At 46.9% G+C, this 12,816-nt stretch overlaps 1 protein-coding gene across 5 annotated transcripts in view; it reads right to left on the bottom strand.

Annotated features, from left to right (window-relative positions):
• The window catches only part of FCHO2 (FCH domain only 2), a 532,544-nt gene that overhangs the window by 332,134 nt on the left and 187,594 nt on the right, over positions 1–12,816 (bottom strand). For 3 of the 5 annotated variants that reach the window (XM_029574710.1, XM_029574736.1, XM_029574746.1), the window contains exons 11-12: positions 8,964–8,988; positions 8,023–8,079 (exon numbers count right to left, since the gene is read on the bottom strand). In XM_029574710.1, the coding sequence (XP_029430570.1) occupies positions 8,023–8,079; positions 8,964–8,988 (82 nt within the window). The remainder of the gene's footprint in view (positions 1–8,022; positions 8,080–8,963; positions 8,989–12,816) is intronic. The other 2 variants (XM_029574720.1, XM_029574729.1) reach the window with 2 other exon arrangements.

Raw genomic sequence — 12,816 nt, 5'->3', positions numbered from 1 at the left:
CATTCTCTGTCCTTGCCAGGTGCACCACTCAAAGTAATATTTTCTGAGAGCAGGCCCAAGACCAAATCTGAACCGCCTCCTGGCACAGTAGGAATGACCCCGTGCCCCCGTTTTTTGATGTACCACATTGCCACCTGATTGTCGGTCTAGATTAGGACCAATTTTGTCACTAAGAAATTCCAGAATGCCCACAGACCGTAACGGATCATTCTGAGCTCCAGGAAGTTGATTAGACACTGAGCTTCCTGAACCAACCACAGGCCCTGGGTGCAGAGCCCCTCCAAATGGGCACCCCACTCCAGTGTGGATGCATTGGTGGTGAGGACAACCTGGAAGAAGGAGGATTGAAAAAGGACCCCTTGTTCCAAATTGGCCAGGTTCTTCCACCAGGACAAGGAGGTCTGGAGTAGTGGCGTGACACATCCGTACATGGAGGTCCTGGGAGGCTTGCCACCACTCCACTGCACCCTGCGCACGTGCAGGCGGGCAAAGTGTGTGGCATGGACCGTGGCCTCCATATGACACAGAAGGCGGAGCATGAGATGGGCGGTGACCTGCTGGCTCCAGCACTATGAGCCCGCAAAAGCCACCAGGCAGATAGGCCGTGACCTCTGCCGCGACTAGGCGGGTGCCAATAAAACTCAAGACGCAGCGATGGGGTCAAATGGGATTTCGGGTAGTTGATGACAAACCCAAGAGACTCCAACACCTGAATGGTCAAGCGCAGAGACCGAAGCATTCACCCTTGGGAACTGCTCGATTAACCAGTCATCCAAGTAGGGGAACACCTGTGCCCCCAGATGGCGCAGGTGCACTCCTACCAGTGCTAGGCACTTGAAGACGTGAGGCGCAGAGGCGAGGCTACACAGCAGCACCCTGTATTTAAAATGCTTGGTGCCTACCAATAGAAGAGGACCGGAAGGCTCATCTGCATGCTGCTCACAGCATCCCCCAGAAGAGGAGTCCAGAGGTCACCGCAAAAGATCCAGGGACTGAATTCCATAGCCCCAGCTTCCAGAGGCCCCGCACCCTTTGCAGTAGAAGAGGAATGGAAGGGCGCGCGAATCTCAAACCCTTCAATTATTTGAGTGAAGATCAATTTAATGGTGGTTAAAAAGGACTGGTAAGTATAGCTTTGGGAAATCTTTGGCTTATAAAAGTTTGGAGAAAGGTGAAATAGTGGGATATATTCTTTAGAGTTTGTGTGTGTCTGAGGTAATAAGCAAGCCAGAGATAGTTAATTCTAGTGTCTGTCTTTCCCACCCACTCAACCTTTGATTTTTAGGCAAGAGACAATTTCTCATTAAAAATCAATCAGGCTCTTATCTAAATCATACTATTGTACCAGCCCTTATTGAAAGTTTAATCATCCCCTTGTAGGACACTAGCTGATTAATTGGTAAATTCACCTGTAAATATAAATTACTCTAATTCCAACTCCCTTAGTATCCTAAACTTAACTAGGAACTCAATAAAATTAAGATGAAGGCAGCAGTCCAGCAGCAAGAGGGGGGCTTTCCAGTCTTTTGCATTGTGTCACATGTATGATTTTTTACCCGCCGGTGAGAGATTGTATGTGTGCACTCGGTGCAAAGAGCTCCTGGCTCTCAGGGAACGAGTCAGATCTCTGAAGGCTAGAGTAGCAGACTTGGAGGAGCTGAGGCAGACAGAGAGTTACATTGATGAGACCTTCAGGACATAGTAGCCAAGTCCCAAATCTAGTCTGGCAGCCCCAGTGCTGCCTTGGATCAGAAAGGTCTCCCAGTAGGAGAACATCACCCTGGTGTAGCAGGATGTGATCCTGTAGCAAGGACCTGCTCTCCAGGTGATGTATTGTCCTCTCACACTGAAGACACATCTCCCAGGGCTACTGCCCAGAAGGAAAGGGTTAGGCCAGCAATCAGAGTTGGTGATTCAATTATTAAAAATGTAGATAGCAGGGTGGCTGGTGGACGCGAGGACCGCCTGGTAACTTGCCTGCCTGGTGCAAGATGGCAGACCTCACGCATCACCTAGATAGGATTAGAGAGAGTGCTGGGGAGGAGCCGGCTGTCATGGTACATGTGGGCACCAATGACATAGGAAAATGTGGGAGAGAGGTTCTGGAAGCCAAATTTAGGATTTTAGGTAGAAAGCTGAAATCCAGAACCTCCAGGGTCGCATTCTCTGAAATGCTTCCTGTTCAACGTGCAGGTCACCAGAGTCAGGCAGAGCTCCAGAGTTTCAATGCGTGGATGAGACGATGGTGCAGGGAAGAGGGATTCAGTTTTGTAAGGAAGTAGGGAAATCTTTGGGGAAGAAGAGACTTTTCTGAAAGGATGGGCTCCACCTTAACCAGAGTGGAACCAAGCTCCTGGCACTAACTTTTAAAAAGGAGAAACAGCAGCTTTTAAACTAGAACAAGGGGGAAAGTCGACAGTCACTCAGCAGTGCATGGTTCGGAGAAATGTATCCTTGAAGGATACTAATGAAACAGGAGAGTTAGGGCATCCCAACAGAGAGGTTCCAATAAAAGCAAATGTAGTCTATGTGCCTATATGTAAAAAATCGCCTGAGTTGAAGATTTCCAAATTATCCCTAAGAACTGAAAAGCAGGTTGTTAATACAAACAAAAAATACACTTTGAAATGTCTGTATGCCAATGCCAGAAGTCTAAGTAGTAAGATGGGAGAGTTAGCACCAGGGAACTTTCCTGTTGCAAGGGGAGGCAAATAGATCCATGTCCAGGGTCCCCCAGAGACAGAAGATCCAATCAGACACCTCCTGCTTCAGGGACAACTTGTGGGGTCTGAATGTTCTGCTCACCCTGTCTGCCAGGGCATTCTCTGCACCGAGCAAGTACATGGCCCAGAGCAGCATTCCTTGAGCCAGTGCCTAGGCCCAGATTTGCACCGTCGCCTGACAAAGGAGAAAGGATCTGGTGCCTCACTGCTTGATGATGTACCACATGGCTACCTCGTCGTCAGTCCGGACAAGGACCACCTTTGTTGGCTAGCTGATCCTGGAAGGCTGATAGAGCGTAAGGGGTCACCCGCAGCTATAAGAAGTTTACCTGACAGAATTTCTTGGGTGGTCCAGTGGCCCTGGGTGAGGAGGCCTTCCACATGGGCCCTACATCCCAGGTGGGACACATCAATGGTAAGCACAATCTGGGTGGGAAGAGTCTGAAAGAGAGCATCTTGTTTCAGATTGGAAGGAGTACTCCACCAAGACAGGGAAACCCTGAGAGAGGGGGAGATCTGGATGCAAACCTGAAGGTCTTGGGTGGCCTGGCACCACTGGGACTGTAGGGACCATTGGATCCGGCGCATGTGTAGACGGGCAAAAGGGGTGACATGGACACCAGTGGCCATGAGCCCCAGAAGCAGCAGCATATGCCGCGCTGACACCGTCCGGCACTGCTGGACTTCCTCCACCAGTGACATCAATGTGACTGACCTGACGTGGGGCAAAAAAAGCCTATGCCTGTGTCACATCTAACACAGCCCCTATGAAATCCAGTCATGATGATGGATGGAGATGGGACTTCAGGTAATTCATCAGAAACCCCAGGGACTCCAGAACTCAAATGGTCCAGCAAAGCAACTGAAAAGCTCCCGACTGGGTGCTGCTCTTGTCGTCCAAGTATGGAAAGACCTGGATCCCTCGCTGGCCCAAATAGGCCCTGACTTCGGCAAGACACTTTGTGAAGATCCATGGCACCGAGGCCAGGCGAAATGGGAGCACAAGGTACTGAAAGTACTGACGACACACCACAAACCGGATATACTTCCTGTGACCTGGGAAGATTCCGATGTGGGCATAGGCGTCTTACAGGTCAAGGGAGCAAAGCCAGTCCCCTCTTTGCAAGAGGAGAATCAGGATTGCCCAGGGATACCATCTTGAACATTTTTCTTTTTAGAAATCTGTTCAAGGCTCGCAAATCGAGTATGGGACAGAGGCCTCCTGTTCTCTTTGGAATCAAGAAATAACCAGAGTAAAACACCTGACCCTGCTCCACTGCCCTGGCTATTAATAGGGCGGAGAGCTCTGCTAGGAGCAGCTCTGGATACGAAATGGGTCTCCAAAGTGGACATGGGAACGAATCCAATGGAACCTACACGAGGTTCAACCTGTAACCGTGACGGATGATGGACAAGACCCATTGGTCCGAAGTCATGGATGGCCACCAGTCTGCAAAAAAACAGACAGCCCCGACTGATGGTCCCTCCAGCCCCGGCCGAAATCCTTGGCTTGTGCTCCCTTGTGGCCAGTCAAAACCCAATAGTGGAGCTAACCTGGGGCGGTGGCTGAGGCTTGGGGCCCCTCTGGTGATGGGACCTGCCCCAAGAGCTAGCCTGCTGTGGGTGGGAGCGAGGGGCAGGAGGATAGTACTTCCAGGGCCTGTAGAAAGGCCTTCTTGGCCCCGGTCTCAAAGACCTCTTGGAAGAGGCAGAAGAAGCAGATACATCAGCTGACAGATGCTGGAGGGTTTCATCATGATTCTTCAGCTGTGCAACCGCTTCCTTCACCATGTCACTGAAAAGGTTATCCCTGGTGCAAGGTAAATCAGCCAGTCTTTCCTGAACTTCAGGACAAAGGTCAGAGGCATGGAGTCAAGCGAGATGCCTCGCAGTAATACTGAAAGCCGCAACCCGGCCTGCCATTTCGAAGACATTATAGGTAGCCCACACTTCATGCTTCCTGTACTGAAGACCCTGCTGAACAATGGACATGAGGGCCTCATGGAGCTGTTGGGCTAGGCCATCCACAACTGCCTGGACCTGTTTCCAGAGATTGTGGATGTACTAGGTCATATACAAGAGATAGAAGGTGATGCAGGCTACCAAGATGGAGCCTTGAAACACCCTCCCATCCATGGCATCCCACTCCCTGTGCTCTTTGCCAGGGGGAACTGAGGCATGGGTTTTCAACCTCTTTGCTTTCTTTAGCATAGACTCCACCACCACTGACTGACGCTTCTCAAAACCCACAGCCTGTTGCTACACCCCATCAGCCTTCTGGTTCACCGGGGAAATAGAGAAGGGGTGTTCCCATAGCCTATGAAGCAGCTCACGAAAGATTTCATGACAGGGACCACCACAACCTCCTTCGGGACATCCATGATCTCTGGAGGACTTCCAGCATCTTATGGTGGGCATCCTCTTTTGTCATAAGCTGGAAGGGTATGGCCTCTGCCATAGTGTGGATGAACCCCATGAAGAACAGGTCCTCCGGTGGAGATCGATGCCACTCCTCCGAGGGAGATGGATCCAAAGAAAGACCATCAGAATCCACCAATGAGGCATCGTCTCCGCAAGAGTCATAAGAGTCCTCCAGCTCTCCAAAACGGCCTGGGGAGAAAGGCTGGGGAGCACTAGGCACATCCCGGGGCTGAGGCACCATAGGACCTGTGGGCAACAGAGGGCCCGAAGATCCAGGCACCAGACCACGCAGCGCAGGCCAGGGCATGCAGGGTCCCAATGGTGCAGAGGGTACTGATGGACGCTCATCACTGGAGCAGCCCCCAACAGGGGCTAGCTCTGATGCTCTGCGTTTCGGTGCCAGACGGGTCACTAGATGCTGGAAACAACTTGGTCAGGAAGACACAATGGAGAGCATTGAGCCGATCCAACAACGGTTCCAACACGAGGATCACAGGCACCAGCATAGGTCCCAGCATCAGCACGGGCACCGGTGAAGGCACCGGAACCGAGAGAGGCACTGGCACCAGTGGAGGGAGCTCCAGCTCCCTTTGGCGCAAAGCACGTTCCACCGTCAGGCGCACCAGACGTTCAAGCTCCACTTCAAAAGCCTCCAATGAAAGGGCAGGCTGAGAGGGGAGAGGAGAGGCCAGCTCCTCCTTGGGACGTCGAGGAGAGTCTGCGCCCAACACCGGAATTGGTGTGGATGGCCTCGGGTGACCGGACACAAGGGAGGATGAGGCCTCCTCTCACCAGGGCCACTTCGGGGGCAAGGCGGCAAGCACCATGACCAGCCCAAGCCCCGCAAGAGGACAGAGACCGATGGTGGTGCTTCCACACTCTCCGACGGTGCTTGGCCCAGTCTTTCCCCAGCACTGAGGATGAGTAGCCAGAGGTCCGGGACTTAGAAGAAATCGAGACAGGCCAATCTACAATGCCCTCCCCTCAGGGAGGAACCACCAAAGGGACAAGGATGAGCGGTCCCCCCCCGGTCCTTGGGCGTCGATGACATTGATGCTGGAGTGGAAGGATCAGATTTCCCCAAATCAAAAGCCTTCTTCATCTTGTCCAGCCAGGCATGGCGGCCCCTTTGGGGTTATCTGAGCACACAATTCATATCCCTGAATATCGGATGATTACCCCAAGCACAGGATGCACACTTCACGTGGATCCATTAAGGTCATAGTCCCGGGGCACTGATGGAAGCCCGAGGCCGCCATGAGGCTTGCAGAAGACTGCAATGATACGAAAACTGGCGGACACTGATGGAGGGGAGAAACGAGAACTCACTGACCGATAAAAAAAAAAAACCCATCGGGGAACCGGAGAGAGACCCAGTGCAGGAAAAAAAAAGATGAAAAAAAACCACACTTTGTGGAACGTTTCTTGCAAAAAGAGCATGAGCTCCACCACTGCGAGACAGTAGCTCCGCAGAAGAGACTGAAGGGAGACCCCACGTGGACGCATGGATAGAGGCATGCTGAGTGTGCCAGTCAAAGTTTCTAGAAACCAGGATGCTCAGAAAGTGTGCACAAATAAGTGCGTGCATGTGTGTGCAAGTAGAACTGGGTACACTGTAGGCTCTCCTATGTGCCCAACCTGGAAACAGGGGGAGAGGGGAATCTCTACTTAATTTGCATTCCTCTTTTTTTTTTTTTTTTTTTTTTTTAATTACCTCTTTACCTGAGCTCAGCCTGTTCTGGCTGAGTACAAGATTGGTCTCCAGCTGCAGGGGGAAGAGAGCATAGACCTTCACTGCCGTGCTCGGCCTCCTGCACCCGCTTGCCTTTCAGCTGTGTTTTGTTATTTTTTTTTGTTTTGTTTTGTTTTTTTTACAGCTAAGACCATGCCAGCTGAAAAATTATCTGCGGGAAGGATCCAAAGAAATGACCTCAGGAATTCTCAACTAAGGGAGGGTTCATAAGGTATCATCACAGGAAAGCAGGGCGAGTAATTGTCCTTCTTTTCGCCTTTAAAATCTTTTAAGCAATCCCCTGTAGGGAGATGCACATCCACCATCTGCTGTAGACTGAGAATAGTGACGTCAGCTTTGCTCAGTCTTTATCTGCTGGTACAGGTGCATAACCCATTGAGTCTGGATCCACCTGTCTGAACGCTAAGAAATTGATTTTAGCCAAAGGATGAATTTCACTGGACTAGGAACTTCAGGGTCCAAAGCAATATCACACTGCTCCCCTTAACACCTAGCCTTTGCCCTTCATTTCTAAATTCCTCATTGCCCTCCTTCTGACATACATCAAATAGTGTCACCCAATGGCCAAAATTTTTAGGCAGCAGCTGTTCCTCCACCAACCATGCTCTAATTATAGCAATCCTAGTTCCTTCTCCTCCAACTTCAAAACCTGATGCCTCCAGCTCATCCTCTTATTTTATCCCTTTTAGCCTCAACTCTTCTTCTGGCTGTCTTAGCTCCTCCTGCTCCTGTGGTCGTACCAAAACCAATAAAGAGTACTTGCATCACCATTGATGCAATACCAGCCTGATAATAAAACTATCTTTGCCTTTTTTTTTTTTTGCAATGCAGTATTGGAAAAACTGTGATATGGTTTCTATTAAATAAAAGAAATGAAATGATAAATACATTCCAATATAATTAGATAATACTGAAAAATACATTTGAATGTATGAATTCAATATCACTCCAGTATACAAAATTTATTTTCAGATATCAGAAAACAACATTATTTAACTTAGCAGAAAATTAAAAGGCAGAGAGACATTAGGAAAAAGAAAAAAAAATAGAAATGGTCACCACTGCTTTTCAAAGATGTTAGTCTCTATTGATACAAGACAGCTTGTCCTATAGGAAGTTACTTACATCATTCTGTAAATCTATTCTCCCATAGTAGCCACAGGGAGCTCCATTTGTTGTCTTCTTGAATTATATACAGAGAAAGAAGTTTAAACAAAAATAAAAGAGCTCTGAAAATAAAATGTATGAAATAGGACAGTATCTAATACACTGGTTTTAACTGTAATCTAAATGATAAAGTATTCTATGAATAACACCAAATTTTAGTTGTCATAAAAAAAATTTTTCTTCTTGCAAGCTATATAATGGACAATGCTTTTAAAGAATTCTACTTCACTGACTCCAGTCAAAATATTTGGAAGTTCAAACCCTAGAATCAACTAATCCGACTGAGAAAATCAGGGGTTTCAGCTTGTAATGCACTCTGTGTGGCAAAATCTTCTTGACTAGATCAGGCCCAGTGATTTCCCTGATTTCTACCCGTACTTTGAGTATTGTATTTTTCCTTTACTATAGGCAAAACATAACAGAAGCCCTTAGCCAAAGCATCTTTTTCTTAAGGAAATGTATTTATAAATATTGAACATTTTCACACAATGAGAATACATCAAAACTATATGATGAAAATATAAAAATGGCTATGTCCTTAATTTTCAAATTATCCCTAGATTATAACCACTAGTGGAGAAAATATTGTTATGTACAATTTTCATATACTATTTCACCTTGTGAACATAAGAACATAAGAAATTGCCATGCTGGGTCAGACCAAGGGTCCATCAAGCCCAGCATCCTGTTTCCAACAGAGGCCAAAACCAGGCCACAAGAACCTGGCAATTACCCAAACACTAAGAAATAACAAAAAAATTAAAGATTACACTACCACTACCAAATTTCTGGTTATAACATGGACAAATCTTTGCACTGAAAAACAGACAAGTCTTCAAGAATTAGCCATGATAATGTCAATATAAAATGGTTCTGAAATAAAAATTTCAAATACTTACATTTGAATCAGCATCTGCACATTCCCTATTTAAAGAAGAGAAAAACAAAACATCACTTACAGTAATGTCACGAAGAGATCACATTTAATTGAACATTTTTGACAAAGATTTAGCAGATTTATATTCCACCTATCAAGAACTTCAAAACAGATTACATTCAGATACTGTAGGTGTTTCCCTGTCCCCAGAGGGCTTATAACCATAGGAATGAATTTTCAAAGGAGTTACATGTGTATAAAAGTAGTATATATTGTAGCAATTTTCAAAACTCATTCATGTATGTAAAGTCCATTTAGATGCATAAAACCTTTTGAAAATTCAGCCTTATGATGTGAATTTTTGAAGGAAAAATGCATAACAAAATAGCAATATTCAAAAGCTCATTAACGCATGAAAATTACCTAAGTTTGTATCTTAGTCAATGCACTGATTGTCTTGACCATTCTTCCTCTCTCAACTTTTAATCCTCTATTCACACACAAATCCTTGTAAACAGACAAGAAAAAAAAGAAATTGCTTAACAAATATTTCTGTTCGGTGTTCAAAGTGGAAGGGTCAGGAGCACGGTCACATAAAAGGAACATAAATAACATTGAAAGTGAGGTACTCCTCAATTGATTTTTAGTAAAGTGTGATCATGAGGAGCTAATTAAAACTTAGAAGTCAAAAAAGCAATGGGGTTGGATGGGATACATCAGAGGATATTAAGGGAACTTAGAGAAGTTCTAACAGCTCTGCTGGTTGACCTTTCAATGCATCTTTAGAGTTGAGAGTAGTTCCTGAAGACTGGAGATGGAAGAATGTGGGTCCTATTCACGAAATAAGGACGACCCTGGGAAATACAAGCCAGTTAGTGAGCAAATTAATGGAACTGCTGCTAAAACAGAGGATAGTGCAATTTCTGGAATCCAATAGACTGGAAGATCTGAGGCAGCATGATTTTACCAAAAGGTAGATCATATTTTTACCAGAGAAATCTGATCAATATTTTTGATTGGGTGACCAGAAGAATTGGATCAGGGGAGAATGCTAGATGTAGTTTATTTGGATTTCATTAAGATCTTTGACAGTTCTGCATAGGCAACGTATAAATAAACTGAATGCTCTTGGTATGGGCCCTGAAGTGACTGAATTAATTAGAAACTGGTTGAGTAGAATGTGACAAAGGATAGTGACAAATGGACTTCACTTCGAGGAGGGCAGGGAGGGTGCATTACTAGCAGTGTGCCACAGGAATCTGTCCTTGGACTGGTTCTTTTCAACATTTTCATGAGAAACATTGCAGGATTGTCGGGAAAGGTTTGTCCTTTTGCCAATATCAAAATCTGCGACAGCCAGGAAGTTGTGGAAACACGAAGATGTTAACGCTGGGGTTAGTGGACCCTTGGGCCGGCCATGCGGATGAAGATTGGATGAGAACTCCGCTGAGAAGATACAGCCGGGAGGCGGCACAGAGCCAGGAGACCAAGCAGGAGCTTCGCCACTGGAAGCCCGCGATCCCCCCGGAGGAGCCCTGGAGGACCTGGGCTGCTGGGACTTAGGAGCGGTTTCCCGGAACAGAAATCCAGCTGAGTGGAGAACAGTCAGAGGATCAGAACTGGAAGCAGGCAAAGAGAAACAGAATACGAACCAAAATCAGGAATCAGGAAGTCAGTCCAAGGGCTGGAAAGCAGAAGCTGAAGCGAAGACTGGAACTTTCAAGGAAGCTAGATCAGGAGTGGAGGCTGGAACAGGTGAAGGAGCAGGATCTGAAGTGGAGGCTGGAACAAGTGAGGAAACTGATCAGGAGCACAGGACCAAGGACAGCAACAGTCACTCCTTAGAAAGAACTCTGTTGCAAGGCAATGACTTCAGTCAGACGCCGGGTTTTAATATCCTGCCGGCATCTGATGTCATCTCGGGGGCTGTTTCATGCCCCTGCACCTCCAACTGCCTTCCCTTTGCATCCGCGCGAGCCTAAGGGGGGCGGAGCTCAGAAGCAGAGCTCGGCGGCGTCTCCCTTGTGGAGACGCTGCCATGGAGAGGGCCGAGAAGGCCTGAAAAATGCCGGACACGATCTTCTGTTGCGGTCCCGGTCGCAAGTCCAGCAACCGGGACCGCAACAGAAGAGGCCTGACGATGTGGTTGAGCTTTCTTTAGATAATATGCTAAGGCCCTTTTGCAGTTCCAGCAAATGGAGAGCCTTCTCCCCTTTATGTGCATTAAGTCTTAGAAAGAATATGAGCAAAACTATGGCTTAATTCAAATGAAAAGCAGAAACCACTTGAGATAAAACTTAGAATGAGTGTGGAATACCACCCTATTGTGGAAAAACTGCAAGTATAGAGAGTAAGAAGCCAATGCTTGTAGCTTATAAATACTTCTAGCTGAATTGATAGAGACTAGGAATACAGCATTCCATGTAGGAAACTTCAAATAAGTTGACTGACAGCTCGTAGAGAGGCTTCATCAGTTGCACAAAGAGTCGGAGGCAGCACCCTGGCCGCGGGGAGACCGCGGAGTCGTCAGCGGCCTCCAGGCAGCGAAGAGCAGTGGTGGCAGCCCATGCTGCGAAGCTGGATGGCGGCGGCAGCGTAGGCATCGGCGTCTGGCCCCCTGCAGAGGGGAACATAGGAGGCCGCCACCTATGTTCCCCTCTGCAGGGGGCCAGACTGCGGAACCTATGTTCCCCTCTGCAGTGGCCTGCTGCGGAACGGCAGCAGCAATGAAGAGACGTCGGTGGCCTCCAGGCCATGAAGAACGGCGTCAGAAGGCTGCGGAAAGTAAGGGACTGCTTGTAGGCCTATCCCACAAGCAGGATCGCAACACATTGGTGGTGAGTAATCCTTCAGCATGTCTTCCCCCTGGATATTTGGATCCAGAAATACAAATACCCAGGGATTTGGTACTTAAAGATGTGGAGAAACTAGAAACCATTTTTGAAAAAACTCTGGACAATCTTACTGTAGCTGAACAAATGGCTTTAAAATCTTTAGAACAAGACCATTCTATAGAAATTAAGAAAGCAGACAAGGGTGGCAATGTAGTTATCCAAATTCATCAGAACTATGTGGAAGGCATATATAAACAACTTTCAGATAATAGATGTTATAAGAAATTAGGCTCCAACCCATCTAGATCCATACATCAGACTATTAATATTAGCTGACTAATAATGCAGTAGCAATGGGATTTATGATTTAAAAAACTTCTTAATCCACCGTATCCACGTATTCCAACTACGATTTTATAAACGCCAGAAGACTAATTAACTCATCAAAAACCTATTTTGGAATAGGTATCAATCTATGTGGATTTCTTTTTGAAACCATTTGAGTAAATAATTCCTTGTTATGTAAGAGATACTATTCATGTCGATGAGCCTATTATTTGTTGCCCGAAATACTGAAAGTAAAATGTGTGGCCAAGCCCCACATTTTACTCTCAGAAATGGGCAGGCGTTAAGTTCTAAACAACCCAGAAAAGTGTACAGAAAAGCAGAAAAAACTGCTTTTTTGCACACCCTCTGACTTAATATCCTATTAAGTCGGAGGAACCTAAAATAAAAATAAATAGTCTGCCCGCCGTGGCTGTTAGCGGTTTCGAAAACCGACGCCAGTAAAATACAGCGTCAGTTGTCAGACCCGCTGACAGCTAGCTCTACCGCTAATAAGGAGGCATTAGGGTCACACTATTCTCCCTAGCGCCTTCTTATTAGCGCGCTGCCTCATTTAAATAGAGAATCGCGCACTCAGGAGAGGTGGCTAGTTGTGGTCGGGAGAGCGGGTGCTCAACACGGAGCACCCGCTCTCCCGCAATTTTTACAGTATCGGCCTGTAGATCTTCTTCATCTCTAGGAAGCAGAACTGTGCAG

The sequence above is a fragment of the Rhinatrema bivittatum genome, chromosome 1 (genome assembly GCF_901001135.1).
Source record: "Rhinatrema bivittatum chromosome 1, aRhiBiv1.1, whole genome shotgun sequence".
NCBI lineage: Eukaryota > Metazoa > Chordata > Amphibia > Gymnophiona > Rhinatrematidae > Rhinatrema > Rhinatrema bivittatum.
Note: the sequence above shows the minus strand (reverse complement) of the source record. Positions and strands in the feature narration are given on the sequence as shown.